General features: G+C 43.3%; 1 protein-coding gene across 1 annotated transcript in view; it reads right to left on the reverse strand.

Annotated features, from left to right (window-relative positions):
- The window catches only part of ITGAL (integrin subunit alpha L), a 103,188-nt gene that overhangs the window by 14,203 nt on the left and 65,560 nt on the right, over nt 1-23,425 (reverse strand). Inside the window, exons 10-21 of the mRNA XM_081931993.1 lie at nt 21,787-21,854; nt 20,996-21,128; nt 18,979-19,127; nt 17,603-17,740; nt 16,904-17,107; nt 15,631-15,761; nt 13,269-13,429; nt 10,185-10,336; nt 9,901-10,029; nt 8,146-8,219; nt 6,979-7,120; nt 3,608-3,712 (exon numbers count right to left, since the gene is read on the reverse strand). Of these exons, the coding sequence (XP_081788119.1) occupies nt 3,608-3,712; nt 6,979-7,120; nt 8,146-8,219; nt 9,901-10,029; nt 10,185-10,336; nt 13,269-13,429; nt 15,631-15,761; nt 16,904-17,107; nt 17,603-17,740; nt 18,979-19,127; nt 20,996-21,128; nt 21,787-21,854 (1,586 nt within the window). The remainder of the gene's footprint in view (nt 1-3,607; nt 3,713-6,978; nt 7,121-8,145; nt 8,220-9,900; nt 10,030-10,184; nt 10,337-13,268; nt 13,430-15,630; nt 15,762-16,903; nt 17,108-17,602; nt 17,741-18,978; nt 19,128-20,995; nt 21,129-21,786; nt 21,855-23,425) is intronic.

A 23,425-nucleotide genomic window follows, 5' to 3' on the forward strand; every position in this document is an offset into this window, starting at 1 on the left:
TTCTGGCCTCTGACATATCAGGTCAAGTTCTTTCACCCCCGTTAAGCTCACTAAACAATAGAAGATGCATATCCTTACATTTAGACTTACAATTATATACTGTGTTTCCCCGAAAATAAGACAGGGTCTTATTTTCTTTTGACCCCAGTGGTGGGTTTCAAACTTTTTTAGAACCTCTTCTGTAGGTGTGGCCTGCTTTGTGGGAGTGGCTTGCCAACCATGTGACTGGGTGGCGTGGCCAACTTGTAAAATGTGGTGAAACTCACTTAACAACGCTCTTGCTTAGCAACCAAAATGTTGGCTCAGAAACTCTGGCATTTGAAGCACACAAATCTTAAAGCTGTCAAGTTACAAGACCCTTGCACCCCTAACCCTTTAGAAAAAAAACCCCAGGGGTGTTCAAACTTGACAGCTTTAAGACTTGTGGACTTCAACTCCCAGAATTCCTCTTCTCGCTCTTCATCTTGATGATGTGCGGACGAGCGGGGGGAGGGAGCTGGAACCGGTTCTAAACGGCACTGTAGATTTGTGGAACCTCTTCTATAGAAGAGGTTAGAACTGGCAGGAACCCACCCCTGTTTGACCCCCTCAAAATAAAGACTTGGCCTTATTTTCGGGGAGATCTTATTATTTTTGAGGTGCAGGAGACCCCTTAACCTCAGCCCACGGCCCACAGATCAGCTGATCCAGAGAGGGCCGGAAGTTCTGTCTCTGCTCCTAGCACATTCTTGCCAGCCTTAGCGTGGCTGGGCCTGTTGCTCTTTTTGCGGCCACCACTAAAGGAGCGCAGGAGCGTAGGGTTTGCAAGAGTGTCCTCTGCTAGGCCATTCTGCGTGGATGGCAGATGCATGTGGGGCGCTTGGAGCATGTTCCCCCCTCCCCCCAGGAAATGGCAGGGAGCGGCTGCACATGCATTTAAATATTTTAGGGGAGGGCTTATTTTAACACATGCACTCAAAAGCCTGATTGGGCTTATTATCCGGGAAGGTCTTATTTTTGGGGAAACAGTCTGTGTGTGTGTGTGTGTGTGTGTGTGTGTATGAAAGTTGTTAACTTTCTAAGCAGCTATCTCTATTTCGATAGCTTCGAGAAACACCCCCATAACATGAATAAACATGAGGATACCTCCCACCTACCAGACATTTGAAAACCAGCCCTAATCAACAAATGAGTCCCACCCACCACCCAGGCCGTTACAACACAAAACAACAACGGACACACAGCCAGCACCAATCAGAACCAATCTACTAATCATGATACAACCACACAACCAATCAATCCACTTACTGAAACAAAGCCAGCACTCCACACCCCCACCAAGTTTTATAGAAAGATGGCAGCTCCGACCATGCTTTAAGCTGAAAATACCAGCCTGAAGATGGCGAATGAGACCTCGCCGAAATGTTGCTAAGACAATCTTAATCTTACACGGGAAAAGACCCAAATACAACAAGACCAGCATATCTACCCGTGAAAATCTACGAAAACGTATGTGTGTATGTATGTATGTATGTATGTATGTATGTATGTATGTATGTATATGTTTTTGTAGATTTTCACGGATACAGGTATGTACCCTCATGGGGGGTTGGCTGCGTTGTAACCTCCTGAGCCTTTGCATTGTAACCTCCTGAGTTCTGTGATGTAATGTCCTGAGCAGATGGCTGAGGTGTAACATCCTGGTCTTTGGTTTGGCTCCGAGTTTGTGGTGTGGCCAGGTTACAATGCAAAGGCTCAGGATGTTACAACACAGCCAACGCCCCAGGAGTTGCAGCACAGGACTCAGGATATCACTACAAGTAGAGCTCAGGATGTCATCACACAGCCCATTACCCAGGTCGTTACATACCTACATACGGTACATACAAACAATACATACATATATACATACATACATATATGAAACAGACATTATGATCGCTGGAACTTTTAAAATATATTGCTCACTGAGCTTTCCTTAGCCACTGCTAACATCGTTTATACAATGCTAATCAATTTGGCCATGGCACATGTGATAGGCCCATCCACCCGCCTCCCATCTATGATTAGCTTGTTGTTTTTACATCAGGCATGTTAAACGATGCTCCTATCCCTTCCTCCCTTATCGAACACAGCTTGGGCTGTTCCTCCCCAGGAGATAACGCTGGGGATGTTGATTTAACAGCATTCTCTCTGGCTTCCTCCCACACCTCCTCCCTTTTCTTCTCTCTTGCAGGCAAACTATATATTGTTTTTAGGCTGAGGGAGACAATTTCCATGGTCATATGGCCATCACGGCTATACACCAAACGCTCATGGAAGGCTATTACCTTCCCACCAAAGTGGTATCTATTTATCTATTTGCACTTGCATGCTTTCACACTGCTAGGTAGGCAGGAGTTGGGGCAACAATGGAAGCTCACTCTGATGTGCAGAGTTAGGGTCTCGAACCTGGGCTGTCAACTCTCCAGCTGACAAGTTCAGCATCTTTAACTGCTGAGACATTGCACAGTGTGTGTGTGTGTGTGTGTGTGTGTGTTTAAAAAAACCCCACATTTTCTGTTCTTTCTACCTCATCCTCTATATTCACAATCAAGATGCCTAAATTAGAGACATTGGCGGGACTCACCCAACAGTTGCCAAATCTAGATGTGACGCTGTTGTTTGACATAACGTTAAGCGAACCCAACGGCCGTGGTTTGTAAACTCCTGTTTTTAATTTAGCACAATATATGAGCCAGACATTGTGGATGGTTCAGAAAACTGTGGCCAATAAGCAAATGGTGGCTTTTTGTAAAGTGTGAACTAGCACACAATTTATTTCAGGATATCGGTTTTGCTATGTGGGTCTCATCTTTAAGCAGCTTCTGCTTCCAAAGAGTGGGAAAAAGTTATAATCTCTAGTTTTGAGGAGGCTATTAGATAAAAAAAAAAGCAAGATGGTCAACCGCTCCATATTGCTGTGATGAATTACAACTGAACTGACTTGCAGATTGTAGCTCATCCTTAGGATCCTTGGTTTCTATATTGACTGACCCACTAGAATGGTATGTGGGAATGACCTTGCCTTGTTCCTTCAACTATAGTGGCTTTTGAGTGTAGCCTGTTGCCTGGTCATAGCACAGGATTGGCAAAGGTTTGCAAGCAACTATCCATAAATTCCGCAAACTCAGCAAGTGTGCTTAGTTTTTGGATTAGATGCAGAGGTGGACCGGTTCGCCCAAACCAGTAGCGGAAATCGCAGGTGGCCCTGCTCTCCCACCCCAGCTCTACGGCATCCCATTTAGGCCCCTTTTTTTAGGAAAAGCACATGTGCTGAAGGCAGAGCACATGTGTGGACGCGGCGCATGCTATCCAAGCGAGGGTGCCACACACACACATTTGCGAACCGGTAGGGAAGGTAAGTGAATACCACCCCTGAGTAGATGACCTACAAGGTCCCTTCCCACCCTGTTAATCTGTTAATCCAGTGTGGCCTGCAAACCCAGGACATGAAGTTAGTTGATTAAACCATAGTTTAAGTACCGTTAAGTATTTCTTACAATACAGCCATCGTCCTGCATAGAAAAATGGTGAACATCCACCACTACCAGCCCCCTAACCCGCTCACTAGGGTGATCATATATACCTTTGTGCTATTCCTGTAGATGGGGTGACTGACGTTGCAAGCAAGGCCTTGAAAGTCCTGACGACGAAACATTGCATTACACTGCAGGATGACGAGAGCATTGTACTGGGAAAGGAAAGAAAGGGTAGTGAGATTCGGTTTAATGTCTGCGACTTTCTCCTTTCCAATTCAAGACCGGTTATCCTCCTGTGGTGGGATGTCACAGGAAGGAAGAGCACTTTTCCAGAGGGCAAATAGATACTGTAGCAGAGCTGTCCTGACCTAGGCTCCCAGATAAAGCATAAATCACAATCTTAGTCCCAAAAGCCCTCTTTTATTTATATGGCTGCAAATTATGGTCATTAACAGCAAAGCTTCACAAACAGTCTATGAAGATTCCGACAGATGTCTGCTTGAGTTGCCACAGTCTTTCAAGGGAATGTTGATAAATACCCACCTTATCTCCCTGGGAATGTTGCCAGAGACCTAATTGCCAAATGCAGAGCAAGGCCAAACTTAGCACAGTCGAACGGAACTTTTCAAAGCTTGAACCGAGCAGATGAACTAATTGCTTCCTGCAAAAGCTCACATCCCATTCACTCCTCTCTTATGTCTTTTATGGGAGGGGCCAATCATCTCCAAGCTTTATTCCCAAGTCGACTGTGTTTTCTTAATTGTTCTTGCCTTCTGGGCAAACTGGGAACAGGCTCCCGTTGTTCTTCTGCTTCACTGATGTCAGACTCCAGAGGCTCCAGTGGCAGCAAATGACTACCAGGTGCCTTCATCCCCTCTCTGCCTCTGACACAGAGCCCTCGTCCAAGCCTTCCCCAGACTCCAGGACTAGCTCATGTTCGTCCCCAACCTCCTCACTGTCCGAATCTGCTGCCAGCTCTGCTGGCCGCTGTCGGGCCACAACACGAACTTGGAATGTCTGGTAGTCAGGAAGAGGATGAAGGCGGAGCCTCCCTAGCAGTTTACAGAGTGTACTTATGCAGATAATTACTTTACTCTGGCAAGATTCATGTCAGGCCCAAAGAACGAAAAATGACATGTGGAGTTACGGGTAGTCCTTGGCTTATGACCACGACTGAGCCCAAAATCCCTGTTGCTAAGCAAGAGTTTTGGTTAAGAGAGTTTTGTCCTGTATTAACACATTTTTCTTGGCACAGGTGTTAAGTGAATCCTCTCAATGAAGTTAGTAACACGGTTGTTAAGTGAATCTGGCTTCCCCAATAACTTTGATTGTGAGAATATCATAAAAGATGATTACAGGACCCCGGGAGACTGCAACCCTCATAAACATGACTCAGTTGCCAAGCAGCTGGGTTTAGATCATGTGACCTCAGGGATTCTGCATTGGTCGTAAGTGTGAAAAATGGTCATAAGTCATTTTTTAAAGTGCTGTTGTAACTTCAAACAGTCAACTAAACAAACTCTAATAAGTCAAGGGCTACCTATACTTCTGAATAGTTCTCTGTTGCTGTTTGCCTACAACAGAATCTTGCCAGACCGAATCTGTATAACTATAGATATCCTCTGTGAATTGCTAGGAGGGTCTGCCTTTGCTCTCTTCTTGCCTAGCGGACATTCCCAACTTTGCTGTCTCTTTGGCCTCTGGGAAAGAGCCCCTCCTTCCTGCAGCTCCAGACTGCATTTATTTATTACATTTATAGGCTCTCCATCTCACTATCAAGTGACTTTAGGTGTCTTATATTGTCATAAAATTCTCTCCCTCATTCAAACCACCTCACAGGGTGGTAGTTGTGAGGTAAATAGGAGGAGGAAGGTGTGCTGGATATGATCGCCACCTTGAGTTATTTATAAAAATAATAGAGGCAGGATACAAATAAACAATAAAGCAACAATATGAAAGAATTAGAAGGTTTAAAACGTTAAAAATGTTCAGCCTTAAAAGTTAAAAGATTAAAATTCTCAAGGAGCTGAGTTAAAAGGACCAATATGTAAATGGGATGCAAGTGGAATCTTCTAAGCTACTAACCACCTCCATACAACTAGGCCTCCATCAGGCCCCAAAGCCAATTGGCACAGCCAGGTTTTCAGTCCCTTTCAGAAAGCCAAAAGGGTGGAGTGGGGGGAATGGATCCCACCTCGAGGGACTTTCATAAGGTGGGAACCATGGCAGAAAACATGGTTTTCTCCCTAACCCCTCCAGTTGGAATCCCCTGTCTGATGGAATCCACAGCATGCACCTTTGGCCAGAGTGGGTGTGGTGGGTTAATCTCATTGGGGTGAGACACATGCCATAGAGCAGGGGGCCCCAACCTTTCTTGGTTGGCCCGCGGGGGGAGTCATCTTTACATTTGCATGTGCAAACAGGATTATGATTGCACGCACAACGCAAACAGGGCCATGAGTACCTGTGGGATGCTAGCGATACTGCAACACTAGTGGGGGGGGGTATGCACTTGCGCCAACGATAGTGCCCATGCGATACCACAATGCTAGTGCGACTGGGGAATGTGTGCATTCAAGGTCATGATAGCACCCATGCGATGCACCAGACAAATGCGAGGAGTGTGTGCTCATGGCGATGATAGTGCCCATTTGACCCCGCAACACTAGTGCGAGTAGGCCAGTGGTGGGTTTCAAAATTTTTTAGAACCTCTTCCGTAGGTGTGACCTGCTTTGTGGGAGTGGCTTGCCGGCCATGTGACAGGGTGGAAGTGGTTTGCCAGCCATGTGACCGGGTGGGAGTGGCCAACTTGTAAAATGTGGTGAAACTCACTTAACAACGCTCTTGTGTAGCAACTAAAATGTTGGCTCAGAAACTCTGGCATTGAAGCACGCAAGTCTTAAAGCTGTCAAGTTACAAGACCCTTGCACCTCTAATCCTTTAGAAATAAAAAACCCAGGGGGTGTTTAAACTTGACAGCTTTAAGACTTGTGGACTTCAACTCCCAGAATTCCTCCTCTCGCTCTTCATCTTGATGATGTGCGGACGGGCGGGGGGAGGGAGCTGGTTCTAAACGGCACTGTAGATTTGTGGAACCTCTTCTATAGAAGAGGTTAGAACTGGCAGGAACCCACCCCTGGAGTAGGGAGTGCGGGCACACACATGTATTGGCCAGCCACTCAAGTGGCCCAGTGGCTAACAGAACATGGCCCAGTAGTGGGCCAGAGCCCACAGGTTGAGGAACCCTGCCATAGAGAGGTTACAGTCGCCACATAGCCTACACTTTTGGGCCACTGCTTTTTCAAAAAACTCAAACTCTGTGGCTTTTCCTTTAGCCCAAGTCTTCGGACAGGTAAAAGGGAGCTGCTGAAATATATGCTATTCCAGCAGACAGAATCATGGCACCAGGGGGTGGGGGTGGAAGGTGGAGGGATATGCCCACTGCCAAGTCCTGCGTTCGAAAAGATGGCATACATACTTTCAGCACTGAATGTTTGCGGAAAGAAAGGCCTGGCAACAGGGGCACGTAGAGCATCGTAAAATAGGCATCTTCCCGCTGATTCACCAGTTCCAAATTCATTTCTAGTGGATATTGAGGAGATACAACGAGTTCCTTAGACCTGTTGTACAAGAGCAGAAGTGGATTAGTGCTATTCCGTTCCCAGTTTCGATAAATATGCAGAAAACAGACTCAAATGCAGAATAACAGAGTTGGAGATCTTCTAGTCTAACCCTGTGCTTGCGCAAGAGACCTATACCATTCTGAACAAATGGCTGTCCGATCTCTTCTTAAAAATCTATTCCCAATATGGTTTTACCAGTATAATATAAAGCAGTATTAGCACTTCACATGATCTTGACAGTATCCTTCTGTTGATGCATCCTTGAGGCAAGTTTGCTAAATAGCCACAAGAGTGGCTATCCAATGCAATTTCACCCTGGAGCCTTTAGAACTGTAAAAACTGGTGTAGAAGAGAAAGAGTTTCTGAAAGATAATTTGTTCAACTCCAGAAGCCTAAAATCTCAAAGATTCTTCTCCATAGCCATTTTTGTTATCTTTGGCTTCACTCAGCTTCACATTAATTTTCAATATTTTACAAAGCTAAATATAAGGATTCTTAAAACAATCTGCAGATAGTCCTCACTTAACAATCACAGAGCCTAGAATTTTGGTCGATACCTTTGCAATCATTAAGTGGATCACTAAGTGACTTGACTTTATTTTATGACTTTTACAAAGTGAGTCACTGTAGTCATTAAACAAATCATTTGGATGATAAGCAGATCCATTCTCTCAAATGCATGCTTTTTGTACCAGAAACTGGGGGTGGGGGGATCACAAATTGCATTCAGAAGCCCCTGGGATGCTGCAACCAGTTGTAAATACGAACTGCTTGACGAATGCCTGAAATGTGAACACATGACTGCAAGGGGTGGATAAGTAACTTTCTGGGATCTATCGTAACTTTGAACAGCCATTAAGCAATTGGTGGTGAAGTGAGGACTGCCTGTTATTTAAAACCAGGCTACATAAATGTGGATTAGTATTGACGAAACTGAAACCTTGCAGTTCCTAGGCAGCTTCTGATTTTTCTCATATTCTTTCAAGAAAAGTGACTGAGGGTATCAAGGAATTTATACTTACCCTGAAGAATGGAAGGTGATTTTCAGGTCGGCCACACAGATGTCATCTGTTCCACAGTTCTTGTCAAAAGGAATCTGTTGTATTTGATAAGATAGGAAATATTTACACATATCCAGTGTAATACCTTACCCTGCTGACCTTCCTTGTTTTTCTTCGAAGACGTTTCACTTCTCATCCAAGAGGCTTCTTCAGCTCTGACCGGATGGTGGGAAATGGAAGGATTTATATTCCTTGCAGACAGCTAGTCATTTGCATTCTTTTAGAGAGAGTCATTGAGGCCACCTGGAGACTTGTCTGTGTCCTCAGGGTCACCTGAGTAGTGCAAATGGGTGTGGAGCTTTCTTGGAACTGCTGAAAGGGCTTTATTGTAAACTGGAGATAGATGATGTCACATTCATTCCCCTCCCCCACTATTCAGGTGACCCTGAGGACACAGACAAACCTCCAAGTAGCCTCAGTGACTCCATAAAAGAATGCAAATAATCTGTTGTCTACAAGGAATATAAATCCTTCCGTTGCCCACCATCCAGTCACAGCTGAAGACGTTTCTTGGATGACAAGCAAAACGTCTTAAAAGAAAAACCAGAAAGTCCAGTTGCCTCTTGAAAAAGCACCTTGGAGACAACCATTACCTGGATGATTGAGAATATCCATAGATATTTACCCTATGCTAAAATATGACAGATTGAGGCCCATCTCCTGGTTTTCTCCCATCTGCCTTTAAGCTGGTGGGAGTGGGATTTGCTCTCATTTTATATTCTAGAGGCTTGCCCTGTCAGTGTTAGTGGGAATGGTCTTGGTAGTTCCTTGATTGGGTTGCTGTGTACTGTTAGCTTGTTAGGCAGTTCCTTGATGGGGGTATTGTTTGTGTCTTGATTGTTAATTAATGTTAATCTTTTACTCAAACAAGCTAACAGTAGCAACAGCCCAATTAAGGAACCACCAAGGCCATTCCCACCAATAATGACAGAGCAAGCGACTGATATATAAACAGAGAGCAAAGCCTACTCTCTGCTAGCATTGATGATGTTATCTACTTGGGTACTGAAATGTCTGCCAGAAAACAACCAAGCTCAGAAAGCAGTAAGGACACCACTGTTCAACCCTGATTTACATTCTCTTCTAAAAGGTAAAGGCTCCCTTTGCACATATGTGTGGGATTCAATTTTTTTTTACTACTGGTTCTATGAGCGTGACTTGATGGGCGTGGCATGGCTTGGTGGATGTGGCAGGGGAAGGATACTGTAAAATCTCCATCCCCTCCCCACTCCAGGGGAAGGTTACTGCAAAATCCCCATTCGCTCCTGATCAGCTGGGACTCAGAAGGCAGAGAATAGATGGGGGCAGGGCCAGTCAGAGGTGGTATTTACTGGTTCTCCGAACTACTCAAATCTTCCGCTACTGGTTCTCCACAACTGGTCAGAGCCTGCTGGATATCACCTCTGATGCTTCATTCCTGACTCTAGGGGGCAGTGCTAATCTCCGTTTCAAAGCCGAAGAGCCAGCACTGTCCGAAGACATCTCTGTGATCATGTGGCAGGCATGCTGAAGGCGCACGGAACGCTGTTACCTTCCCACCAAAGGTGATTCCTATTTTTCTACTTGCATTTTTTACATGCTTTCCAGCTGCTAGGTTGGCAGAAGCTAGGACAAGTAACAGGAGCTCACTCCTTTATGTGGTGCTAGGGATTCTCTTCTGCTGATGGCTAAATCTGTTATTCCCCCCCCCCCCCACACACACAAGTAAGGTCTCACCTCCACCATTGTCCTATTGCTTAAAGGATTCAGAATAGGCTTAGGAAGTCCACTCTTCAGCAAACCGTCTTCCTCAAGGGACAAATTCACAAGGAGCTTGATGGCTGACAAGTAATCCTCAATGCAATTCTGAAAGACAATGTAGGAGTTGCTTAAGCAAGGATTACTGGCTGGTAACCATCACATTAGCAATATCTGAGGGCAGACTAGCTTCACCGTCACACAAAAGGTAGAAATCTAGAATCTATGAACAAAAGATTTAACAACAAGTAGTTTTGATTTACCGTGATATTAATTTCCTCCAATACACACACTGGCTTTAGAGAGATTTCTTCGGCTCCGTTTATAATATTCTTGCCATTCCTAAATTCTCCTCGGTATTTCACCCTGTCTGGGTCAATCTCCAAGTGGAACAAGAGTTTTGCAGACAGATGCCCTAGAAGGAAGAAAATGTGTGTAAAATGCTGAGCAGATATTCTGCAAATCTTCTGTCTATTTTGATGACTATAACAGCAAATCTCTGGATCCTGTTGTATTGAAAATACAATTGCCCTCCACCAATCCCATGCCTTAAAAAAGGAGTAAACAACCAGGAAACAGGAAGTAAACAAGTAGTCCTCATAAGTTTCTGTTTTCATGTTGGTCATAACTTCAAACAGTCTCTAAGCAACCAATCATAAGTCGAGAACAACCTACATAAAACCGATTAAAAACAATAAACATTTTTTAAAATAGAAAATATCATGAAAATGGATGCTATCTTCCCTTTTAGATAATTAAGGACAAAATTGTGCTAAGGGGAATAAGTATTAGAAGGAATTGTCACAGAAAGTCCCCAAGGGACTTATTGCAGGTACTCCTTGACTTACAACAGTTCATTTAGTGATTGTTCAAAGTTACATCACTGAAAAAAAGTGACATGACCGTTTTTCACACTTACAATTGTTGCAGCATCCCCAATGTCACATGATCAAAATTCAGAAAGTTGGCGATTCACGTTTATGACAATTGTAGTGTCCCAAGATCGTGTGATCACCTTTTGTGACATTCTGATAATGTCAATGGATAAACCAGATTCACTTAAGAACCGTGTAACTAACTTAACAACTGCCATAAACACAAACACAAACTTAGCAACTGTGGCAAGAAAAGTCATAAAATGGGGCAAAAACTCACTCAACAAATGTCTTCCTCAGAGATATCAATTTTGGGCTCCATTGTGGTCCTATGTTCGAGGACTCTCTCTATAAGCCAGGGGCCTCCAAATTTGGCAATTTTAAGACTTGTAGACTTCCAACTCCAGAATTAATCAGCCAGCTGGCTGGGGAATTCTGGGAATTGAAATCCATGAGTCTTAAATTTGCTAAGTTTGAAGGCCCCTGTTTTAACCAATTGGAGGCCATTCATAAAGAATGCCAATGCCATTGCTGCCTAAACAGAAAACTATTTTTAAAAAGGAGCAACACTGGAAGCCCTGGATGAAAGACACAGCTGAGTCCAAAGCCTTGGTAGTGCGTTGCTTAGCCTAATACCACCATGCCATTTTAAATGAGGAAAAAAAATGAATATAACAAGACACAAACACAGAAAACACTCAAATGTAATGGACTGGCTGTTAGAATATTCATAACTGGGAGAGACATGGTAACAAGGTCAGCCAATGAATAAGCATAGCAACTAAGTCAGCCAATGGGAGCTTAAACAGATCTGAGTCTGTGCTGAGAATCCATACTGAAACTATTCTGTCTGCTCTGAACTCTGAAATGAAACTAACAATTCTCTCCTGCTTGTGTTCTGCTTGTAACTTCTACCACATTGAAATAATCTACTATTGGTATTGTATATTTCAGGGGTGGCGAACACGCAGCTCGCGAGCTGCATGCGGCTCCCGGCCAAAATAAATGAGGCTCTTTGCCTCTTATCATTATTTAGTATACTGTGGCTCGGATCGCGCGCTCCCTTTCGGAAGCTGGGGAGGTCCTTTGCAGGCAGCTAGAACGGGCCGCCTGCAAAGGACTTCCCCAGACTTGCTTTGAGGAGCACGGGGCGACTGAGGCTAGTTGTGAAGCCCCAAAGCCCCCACCGCCACCGGAAGAACTGCTGCCACCTCCTCCTCATCCTCCTCTAACAGGCAGCACTGCCGGATTTGCCGCCCGGCGCTGCGGCTGAGATGAAGCTGCCAAAGTTCCAGCCGGCATCTCCGCGCGTGGCAGCGGCGCCTCCCCTCCGCTCGGAGCAGCTGAGCTCAGTCAGCGCTGGGTTACCCCTGCCCCCTCCTCCTCCTCCGCCGTGCTTTTGAGGAGCCATGAGGCTGCAGGAGCCAGTAGGAAGGCGGGGGGGGGGGGAGCAGGGGAAAAAAAGCCTCATGGCTCCTCAAAAGCACGGAGGAGGGGGAGGGGGCAGAGGTAACCCAGCGCTGAGCTCAGGAGCAAATCTGGTGATTCTGTTGGAGGAGGAGGAGGAGGAGGAGGAGGTAGCAGCAGTTATTCTGGTGGCAACTCGTACTCGTCGGCATCTTCAGCAGAAGCCCTGCCCACAATGAAGAAAGCAAAGATGGAGCAGATCCACGCAGATGACGTCGCTGCAACATGACTGGAGGAGGAATTCTGGGAGTTGAAGTCCACAAGTGTTAAAGCTGTCAGGTTTGAAGACCCCTGGGGGTTTTTTTCCCTAAAGGGTTAGGGGTGCAAGGGTCTTGTAACTTGACAGCTTTAAGAGTTGCGTGCTTCAAATGCCAGAGTTTCTGAGCCAACATTTTGGTTGCTAAGGAGGAGCGTTGTTAAGTGATACTGATATTATATAACACTTTGAATTAAGCGGGTACCTTGAAGAAACATAACTTTGAGTTTCAAATAATACTGATTTCGTTGTTGTCTTAGGTGACATCTGTGAAAAAAATTCGGGTGCTCAGGCATGAAAATGTGCCGCTCAAACACTATACTTTTCTGCTCACATCGAAAAAAAATTAGAGGGAACATTGCTTCCGGGTCTGTTTTGGCAGGTCACTGCGTGGTGTGGCTCTCTGACTCTCACAGTTTAAAATTTTGGCTCTTTTTGTCGAACTTGTTCGCCACCCCTGGTATATTTATTCATCTGTTATTATGTACATAAAGAAGTTAATGAATCCAACTGAATCAGTTATCTTTCTGTGCTTTCTGGATTTGATTTTTCTGCAACAAACTCTGACACTGGCTGATTCTACATTCTTTCTAAAGTTGGCCATTTCATAGGAAAGCAACTAGCATCGAAGAACCCATGGACTATTTTGTCTTGTCCTCATATCACTCACTGTGCAACTGATGTGAGTGCTGGATTGTTCTCTGGATCAGGATCAGTCCTACATTTCGGTTCTCCTCCAGATGACTCACCTGTGTAACTCTCCGTGACAAAGCTGTTATTGAAGCAGATCCTAAGTTTCAAATTTATATTTTGCCAGGGTTTGCCATTTCCAGTGCATTCAACATCTTTCACTGGAATTTCCTGGGGCTCAAAAGTAACTTGTGTGGCCACGTTAACAATTGGTCTGGATCTGCAAGTACCACAAAACAAAAATATTAGGGAAGAAAATGGTAAGTGAGCACCTATCTACCCTAGACGAGTTGTGAATGCCCCAACACTGGAAGTCTTTAAGAAGATGTTGGATGGCCATTTGTCTGGAACGGTAAAGGGTTTCCTGTTGAGGCAGGGGGTTGGACTAGAAGATCTCCAAGGTCCCTTCCAACTCTGTTATTGTATTGTATTGTATTGTATTCTACTAGACCAGCGATGGTGAACCTTTTTTGGCTCGCGTGCCACAACTGGGGGGAGCGCAGGTGGATCGTGTGCAGGCGTGCCGCACCCATAACGCAATGCACGACCCCCCAGTGCGCATGCACGCCCATTTTTACATGCTTTTTTCGCCCTCCCCAGGCTCCAGAGGCTTTATAGGAGCCTGGGGAGGGTGAAAAGAGCCTCCCCCGCCCCCCTCGGAGGCCCTCCAGAGGCTTCAGGGATCGTCCAGAGGCTTCCCTGAAGCCTTCAGATCGCTTAAACGACCCTCCGAGCAAACCGTAAGTCATTTCCGGTTTGCTCGAAGGGTCGTTTTAAGCGCTCCGAAGGCTTCAGGGAAGCCTCCGGACGGTCCCTGAAGCCTCCGGAGGGCCTCCGGGGTGGGGGAGGCTCTTTTTGCCCTCCCCAGGCTCCTATAAAGCATCTGGAGCCTGGGGAGGGCGAAAAATGGCTTTTAAAAATGGTAACAAATGGCTCCGCGTGCCACCTGTGGCACGTGTGCCATAGGTTCGCCATCAATGTACTAGACCCTGTGGATCAAAGCTTCTACATTTAGGTGAGGAGGGAAGGAGGTACCACTATTTATTACAGAAGAGAAAGAAATGTAGGGGTTTAAAATTGTGGACTATCTGTAGATTCCACGGAAAGGGAAAAACACTATCTTTATGCCGTTAAAGAATTACAGGTAGTCCTTGACTTACAACCATTCATTTAGTGACAATGTTCAAAGTTACAACGGCAGTGAATAAAATCACTTTATATTTTTTATGACCGTTGCAACGTTCCCCACAGTCACATAATCAAAATTCAGATACTTGGCCACAGGTTCATATTTATGATGGTTGCAGTATCCTGCAATGGGAAGGCCAGTTTCACTTAACAACCATATTACTAACTTAACAACTGCAGTGATTCACTTAACAATTGTGGCAAGAAAGGTCATAAAACTCACTTAGCAAATACCTCAGTTACCAGCAGAAATTTTGGGCTCAGTTGTGGTTGTAAGTCAGACTATCTGTAATTATAATTTAATTTGAGAAATAATTTCCCAGCTCAGACAGACTTTTATCTTTCTAAAATCCAGGGATTTTATTTCTAATAACTTACCCTCCGCATCTCAGCCAATTAAGGAAAGGTCAGTCACCTTTCACAAAAGTGAGAAGGTTGAATTTTCTCTTTTCTCACAACTAATTATTGTTAACAAGAGTTAGAATGTCCCTTTATTCTGCCTTTAATGTTTAATTCTACTTTTAAAACAGGAGAAAGAAGTAAAATCAGATTGTTTATCTTTCTGAAGCTACATAGTATCTAACATAAATTTCAAATTCCTCATCTTCACTACTTAAATGAAAAGTGTATATATTTTTGTTATTATCAATTATTCTTCTGAAGCCCCAGGAAAGGAAAACATAATTTTCAAATATCTAAAGCCTATTTTTCTTTCCTCATAATATCTTTTGAAAGTAACAAAAAGTGAATTGCTTCCTACAAGCTGGGAAATTTCTATTCTGACATTCGTTTAGAACAGTGGTTCCCAACATGGGGCCCATGCCCCAGAGGGGGAAAATTTGATTTTTAATGGGGGCTATTTGATCCATGTTTAAACCAAGTTAATAGCCTTTTAGGCTTCCTCCACATGAGTAGAGTTCACTTTTTGAGTGAAGTAAGAATTATATGTCACGGTGTGTGTGTGTGTGTGTCTGTCAGGATTTTAAAGATTTTTAGGTGGGGCACGGCCCCCAAAAAAGGTTGGGAACCACTGGTTTAGAAGTTTATTGTTATTTCTATAAGAAATGAAAACTCCTCTAATAAGTTCCCAGTTTAAGAAATACAGTAGTGGAAAAAACACTGAAAATATTGTTAAGTGTCCTGCAATTGCTCTTTGCTTCACTTTCTGGTCTTACTTTCACTTTCTGAAGTCCTTATGGCCTCATCTGGGACAACCCAAGAACATGAACTTACTGGAGAACCATCACCTTTCCCAAGGCTCCTACTGTAATGCTGGTGAGACCATCTCCACGGAGGTCTGTCTTTCCATGGATGGACTGTCCAAAGTGTCTCAGACCAGGAGAAATGCTGGATCCAGTGATTCTCTGCAGGAGAAAAATGCTGTTGACTTAACTAGAAGTAAAGTTCCAGACTGGAAGAACCTTAGTCTGATTCTTTCAGAAAGCTGGTGCTTCAAAAACTAATATTTTAGACTGCGTTTTACTGTGTTTCTATTGCCATGTTTAAATATATTTTATACAATAGATGGTCATTCAAAAGTTTTTTTTTTAAAGCTATTCTTCCAAGGAGTGATTGACAGAATAGGTGCAGGACTTCTTTAGTCAGTCATGTTAGCGCTGTCTATTCAAAGACATAGCTGACAGACAGAAGAAAGCTTGTAGACCAGGGGTGTCCAACCTTGACAACTTTAAGACTTGTGGACTCCAACTCCCAGAATTCCCCCGCCTGAGTTGAAGTCCAGAAGTCTTAACGTTGTCAAGGTTGGACACTCCTTGCTGTAGGCCATCAACTCTCTAGTTCTAATGCGCTGCCAACCCAAAACTGACTTTCAGAGTGTGAAATGAATGTGTCAGACATGTTGTATGAACCCTTGTTGATGCATAGAAATGGCCAGGCCAGACTCTTGGCGAAATGTCTATGGAGATTCTCAGTCATCCTGGTCATGATTGTCCCAAAGGTGCTTTTTTAAAGAGGCAACTGGACTTTCTGGTTTTTCTTTGAAGACGTTTCGCTTCTCATCCAAGAAGCTCCTTCAGCTTTGACTGCTGACTGGTACTCAGAGCTGAAGAAGCTTCTTGGATGAGAAGCAGAACATCTTCAAACAAAAAACAGAAAGTCCAGTTTCCTCTTGACAAAACACTTTTCGGAGTCCCCTGGCTAGTTAAGCGCCCTGGGCTCATAGTATCCTTTAGTTTAGTTTAGTTTACTGCATTCAGTTTTGGTCACCACGATGTAGAAAAGTTTATTTCTTTTACATTTCTTATTTGTGACATCTTTCAAACTGACGATTTTACACACATATCCACCTAGCTTCACTGAACCATGCAGAAAGACTTGACTATTAGCATCTTCTGAGATGCCTACAGCTGTATCATTTAGTAGTAATCCAATCATTACTCTGATCTGACCAACTTAGCTTTGGAGATCAGTAGTAAACAGCTGGATGTGGCATGTTAGCAAATCTCTCAGGTAAACCTAGCATGCAACACCATTGCTGTAGTCATACCTGGCTATATTCCGTAAGCAGAGTCTTCTCAAGGCTGTTGTAGATGTAGACAGCTCCCCTCTCCTCATCCTCTAAGGGAGCTCCTATAGCCACGTCCGTCTGTCCATCCCCATTGACGTCTGCCAGATCTGTGATGGCTGCTCCAAATCTGCCCAAGGGGTATCCTAAATCCCCATTAAATTCTCCAAGGAGAACGAGATTATCCTGGAAGGAAAGGTATCCACTCTCCAAATCTAGGATACAATGTGGGCATCTCCCAGATATATCGGATATGTACAGGTAGTCCTCGACGTACAACCATAATTGAGTCCAAGAATTTTATTGCTAAGCGGGACATTTGTTACGTGAATTTTGTCCCATTTTAACAACCTTTCTCGCTTCAGAATAACTGCAGTTGATAAGTGAGTAACCCAGTTGTCAAGCAAATCTGGCCTCCTTGTTAACTTTGCTTGTCAGAAAGTTGCAAAAGGGGGCCACGTGATCTTGGGACTTAGCAACAATCCTAAGGACTTAGCAACAATCCTAAATAGGAACCAGTTGCCAAGCATCTGAATTTTTGATCACATGGGAATACTGGAAAGTTCATAACTGTGAAAAACGGCCACATTTTTCAGTGCCACTGTAACTTTTGAATGGCCACTAAACGAACTGTTTAAGCTGAGGACTACCTGTATTGCCCTGCCCATTTTCCTGGCTCACCTCTTCCCAACCATATACATAAACCTGGCCTCCTCTCGTTTCGGTGAAATATTGCTGGGCCCCGATAAGTAGCAGGTCTGTTTCTTGATCACCATCTACGTCCACGGCACAAAGCACTCCTCCAAAATAGGATCCAGTCTGCAAAAGGGGCATCAAAATGCATAGAATGAAAAGGCAGAGTTACCAGCACTGGAGTCCTAATCATAGATAATAACAGTTGATCTTTGTACTGTACTTTGAAATGATCATGTACATCTATTTATGTATGTATATAGCAAGTTTATATGTGCATTAAGTTTGTGTTTTGGGTAGATATACACTTTCCCTTGAGAACAGGCTGTAAAAAATGACAATAAAATTTTATCTTGTCCTGTCCTGTCCTGTCCTGTCCTACTCTACTCTACTCTACCCTACCCTTTCCTACCCTACTTTACCCTACCTTACCCTACTCTACCCTATCCCTACCCTACCTTACCCTATCCTATCCTACCTTACCTATCCTATCCCTACCCTACCCTACATTACCCTACCCTACTCTACTCCTACCCTACCCTATCTTGCCATATCCCTATCCCTATCCTTTTCCTACTTTACCTTACCTTACCTTACCTTACCTTACCTTACCTTAGCCTAGCCTAGCCCTATCCTACTCTACCCTATCTTACATTACCTTACCCTATAATTATCCTATCCTACCCTACCCTACCTTATCTTATCATCTTATCTTATCTTATCACATACATTTACCCCGTCTGACAAAGTCTGGCCTTTTTGAACATCTGAACACACACTGTGGGGGTCTTAACACATTGCATTTGTTAATTGACAAGGTATTTGTAATCTTTTCCCTTGAATCTTTATCTGCAAAACTATCCCATCTCCCTACCATCACTGTCCCATCTCTCTCCCCTCCTCTCTCACCTTCCCTCCCTCCCTCCCTTTCTCCCTCCCTCCCTCTCTTTCTCTCTAGGTACCCCGTGTTTAACCATTCCATGCACCTGATGAAGTGTGCTACAGCTCACAAAAGTCAACCACTGCTATCTACCAGGGAAAGAGAAGGAGAAGAATCTTGATTAGGTTTTCTTGGGCCACCATGATCGTCCTTTTGCTAACAGGGTTTCTCAACCTTGGCAATTTCCAGGCATATAGATGTCAACTCCTAGAATTCCACAGCCAGCCTAGCCACTGCAGAGAATTCTGGGAGTTGAAGTCCATTAACCCTCAATTTTGCAAGGTTGGGAAACATTGGCCTAGTTCTAATAATGATGCTAGGCAGCAGTGGACCAAAACATCTAGAAAGTTCCTTATGACTAGAAGATCTTCAAAGTTCCTTTCAGCCCTATGATTCTATGATTCTTTTTTTTTCTCTCCTTTACCTGTTGCCCTTTAATTTCTTGCTTTAAAGTCCAGTTCTGAGTTTTGGCATCGACCTCAAATATGAGGACCCTTCCCATATGTTGGTATCGAGGGGCACCAACGGCGTAGAATGCTTTCTGACGATGCTGGAGAAAAGTGAGTGTGTACCCTGTGAAGGTTAAAAACATGATGGATGGACATCCCACAGAAGGGTTAGACCAATGTTTGTCAATCTTGGAAGCTTTAAGATGTGTGGACATCAGCGCCTTAAAATCATGCTGGCTGGGGAATTCTGGGAGTTGTAATCCACAGATTTCCCAGCTGCCAAGGTTGAGAAACACTGAGTTAAACTGGGGGCCTTTTGCACAACAAAGCAGCATCTTCTTTTAATTCTATAATAGTGAGGGTTAGACACTCTGCCTGGGTTTACACACTGCTTTACACCGAATCTTGTTTTCACTACGGCTTCTTAAATAAGATAGCTAGATTTACACATTACATTCGGTTTGGTGTACTTACTTGGGAAAGTATATCAGAACAACTAGGCTCATATAGCATACTTAACCAGCAGGCCATGGTTTATAAACCACAATTCCTGAGTTCACACATAATGTTAAATTGCTTTTTTAACAACTGATATTTAGAAACCTATATAAACTAGTGAATGTGAAACTTTCAAGGCTACAGGCAAAGATAAATAAATAGATACAGTACAGTACAGTACATAGGAAGGTAGGTAGGTAGGTAGGTAGGTAGGTAGGTAGGTAGGTAGGTAGGTAGATAGATAGATAGATAGATAGATAGATAGATGATAGATAGATAGATAGATAGATGATAGATAGATAGATAGATAGATAGATAGATAGATAGATGATAGATAGATAGATAGATAGATAGATAGATAGATAGATGATAGATAGATTTCACAGGAGGAAAAAATCTTCATGGGGGTTACTATAGCCCCTTTATACTCGAAGGCTTATTGAATATTACTATATATAGTCCTCAAATTATAACAATTTGTTTAGTGACTGTTCGACGTTACAACCACACTGAGAAAGTAACTTATGACTGTTTTTCACGCTTGATGTAGCGTGCCCATGATCACATGATCAAAATTCAGACACTTGGCAACTCATATTTATGACGGTTGCAGTACCTTGGGGTACATCAGCTTTTGTGACCTTCTGACAAGAAAAGTTAATGGGGAAGCCAAATTCACTTAACAACCGTGTTACTAACTTAACAACTGCAGTGGTCCACTTAACAAGTATGGCAAGAAAGGTCGTAAAATGGGGCAAAACTCACTTTACATCTGTTCTCACTTAGCAAGAGAAATTTTGGGCTCAGTTGTGGTCGTAAGTCGAGGAGTACCTGTATTCATATTTGTGAATAATTTTAAATGCAAAGGTAAAAAAGGTTCTCCCTTGCATATATGTGTGCTAGTCATTCCTGACTCTAGGGGTCGGTGCACATCTGTTTCAAAGCTGAAGAGCCAGCGTTGTCCAAAGACGTCCCCGTGGTCATTTGGCCGGCATGACTAAATGCCGAAGACACACGGAAGGCTGTTACCTTCCTTCCAAAGGTGGTTCCTATTTTTCTACTTGCATTTTTACATGCTTTCGAACTGCTAGGTTGGCAAAAGCTGGGACAAGTAACGGGAGCTCACTGCGTTACGCAGCACTAGGGATTTGAACCGCTGAACTGCAGGCCCTTCTGATCGACAAGCTCAGCGTCTTAGTCACTGAGCCACCGTGTCCCTAATTTTAAATGTATCTGTAACAACAAGAAGTAACCACAAGATTGAAAGACAGGTTTGACTCATAATCCTATGTTCCATAGGAAAGATGGTTATATACCGCCCAATTCTATAGGATAAGCAAAACAACAAAAAACTAACTTCAGTTTGATAAAAAACATCCAGATCCACCTTCTGTAAATTGGCACCCGGAACGGCCACGATGCTCAGCCAACATATGATGATGGATGGGGAAGAGTAGTCCATATTATATTGGGATAATGGCATTCTCTACTCACCCAAGTAGGCACCTTCCATCTCTTTCCGTACTGAGGGAGTTGTAATGAATCTTTCACCGGAAAAATCCTGCTGCTGCTCCAGAATGCCCCCAGCCCAGTTGTCAGCACCCACAGCACCAAGAATCACACGATCCTGCAGATCAAAAGATCTTGCTTTACCAAGGCAGATCACAAGGAAGCATAGATGGCAATGTTATAATGCAGGGGACTCCAACCTTGACAACTTTAAGACTTGTGCACTGGGAGATGACCCCAGAATTCCTAAACCAGTAAAGCTAGCTGAAGAATTCTGGGAGTTGAAGTTGGAGACTTCTGTTACAATGGGCTCATCCAGAAGTGTTCTCAGCTCTGATTTTGCCCTTAAAAACAAATATTCTAGAGATGATGAACCCCTACCAGTGTTTCTCAGCCTTAGCAATTTTAAGATATGTGATCTTCAAATCCCAGAATTCCCAGCCAGCATGATCTGGTCATGTGATCAAAATTCAGGCACTTGGCAACTGGCATGTATTGATGATGGTTGTAGCATCCTGAGGTCACATGATCGCCATTTTCGATGTTCCCAGCCAAAGCCAGTGGGAGAAGTTGGACTTGCTAATCAGCTGTGTGAGTCACTTAACAATTGTGGTAATTTGCTTAACCGCTGTGGCAAAAAAGGTCAAAAAATCAAGCAAAACTAATTTAACAACCATGTTATTAGCCATGGAAATTCTGGTCCCAATTGAGGTCATAAGCCAAGGACTCCTGTATATTGGCGGGGTGTGTGTGTCTTTCCAATCCTTCAGCCTCACCTGGGATATATCTGCACTGAATCCGCTGGATGACAATTCCAGGTGGAAGGATCTGCTGTCACTGGTACCTGTGATGAAGAAAGATAGGGAATTTTTTTTAAAAAAAAAATTGGCCCGTTTCACAAGGGGTGAGAAAGTAATATTGTGCAATACATTAATCAGTATTAAACTAGTGGGGGTTATATGTATATGTTTTAAGACTTCTGGTTGAAGACTTGTATCGCGGTGCTATCGGATGCGAAGAGTGGGGCTCCACAAAATCGCGTCAAATCCCTTCATTGGAGGGCTCCACAAGGGGCTAAAGTCATCTGGTAGAGGTGACGAAGAGTGGAGGAGTGCTCTGCAAGTTGCGGAGAGCAGTGGCTCTCCTGCTTGACCCACGGCTAATTCCCTCTCATCTGATGATAAAGAGGAGAGGCAGCTATTATGGCTGCCTTCAAGCTGGGGCAGCCGAAGAAACAAAGAATGTGCTGGAGCGGTTTGGATGAACAGTGACTGGAACTGGGTGAGGTGATTTTATTTTTTACCTAAAACCTAAAGAAAATAAAATCTGAAAAAGAGACTGTGAAGAGTTTGTTTAAGCAGCGGACAATTACAGAGAGAAAATTATAGACCTGAAAGAAAAGGATTTTAAGAAGAGAGCGTAAACTTTAAAAACATAGAAAGATTGGATTTCTAATTTTTATTGACAATAAGGCATTTTAAAATGCTGGAATTACTTGTCAGAATTTTGACTATTTGTTTGAACAAACACAAACGGAACCTATTAGAATTTGTGCAATGTTGAAGTTAAGCTAAAGGTGCCACGTATAGATGAATGAAATAATTATATTCCTATAATCCTGGGAAAAGACTAAGACAGAGGAGAAAGTAGAAATAACACCTAGAAGACTGCTGTGCTATCTATTGCTCTATTCCTTATCTACTTTATGACTACTGGAGCTCTAATGGTGAAAACCCAGAAGATATCTAATTAAAGTGACTTTCAAATATCAGGACTGAACTCATAGAATGGACTTAAGGAGACATTTGGAAACTTTCCTGGATTACCTAAAAAAAGCTATAAAGAACTACATTACTGTATTCTCTGAGGAGCAACATCAGGACTGAGTAAATGGTTTACAGATCGACTTTCTGAGGGCAAAGACAATTGAAACTTTGGGGAAGTGACAGACCATTGACAGACTATTGAGCTATATTTGGACTTATCAAAAGAAGATAAGATGTTTCAGCAGGGGGAGATAAATGAGATGTAAAAAGAAATGTGTCGATGTTTCAAAACATTTATGATATTATGACAAGGAGTCAAAGGGAGATGATGGATTTAATGAATAACATAAATGGAAAGCTAAAAAGTGCTCCACAATGGATAATGAATAATGACCAAAAAGGCCAGGAAATAGAGGATATAACGGAGAGACCAGGGGAAAAGATAAAAGGAACAAATTAACAACAAAACAAGAAGATAAGAAGGAGAAGGTAATAAAACTAAACTAAAATACCAAAAAAATTATACTGGATAAACAGAAAGATATTTTTGAAAAGAAAATAGAGATTTGGGCATATCCTCTGGAGGCTTGGCAGCAAAAGATAGTAGAGATGGAAGAAATACTTAAGTTAAACAGGAAATATGTAGATA

Source organism: Natrix helvetica (assembly GCF_964273705.1).
Source record: "Natrix helvetica genome assembly, chromosome: Z".
Classification (NCBI taxonomy): Eukaryota; Metazoa; Chordata; class Lepidosauria; order Squamata; family Natricidae; genus Natrix; species Natrix helvetica.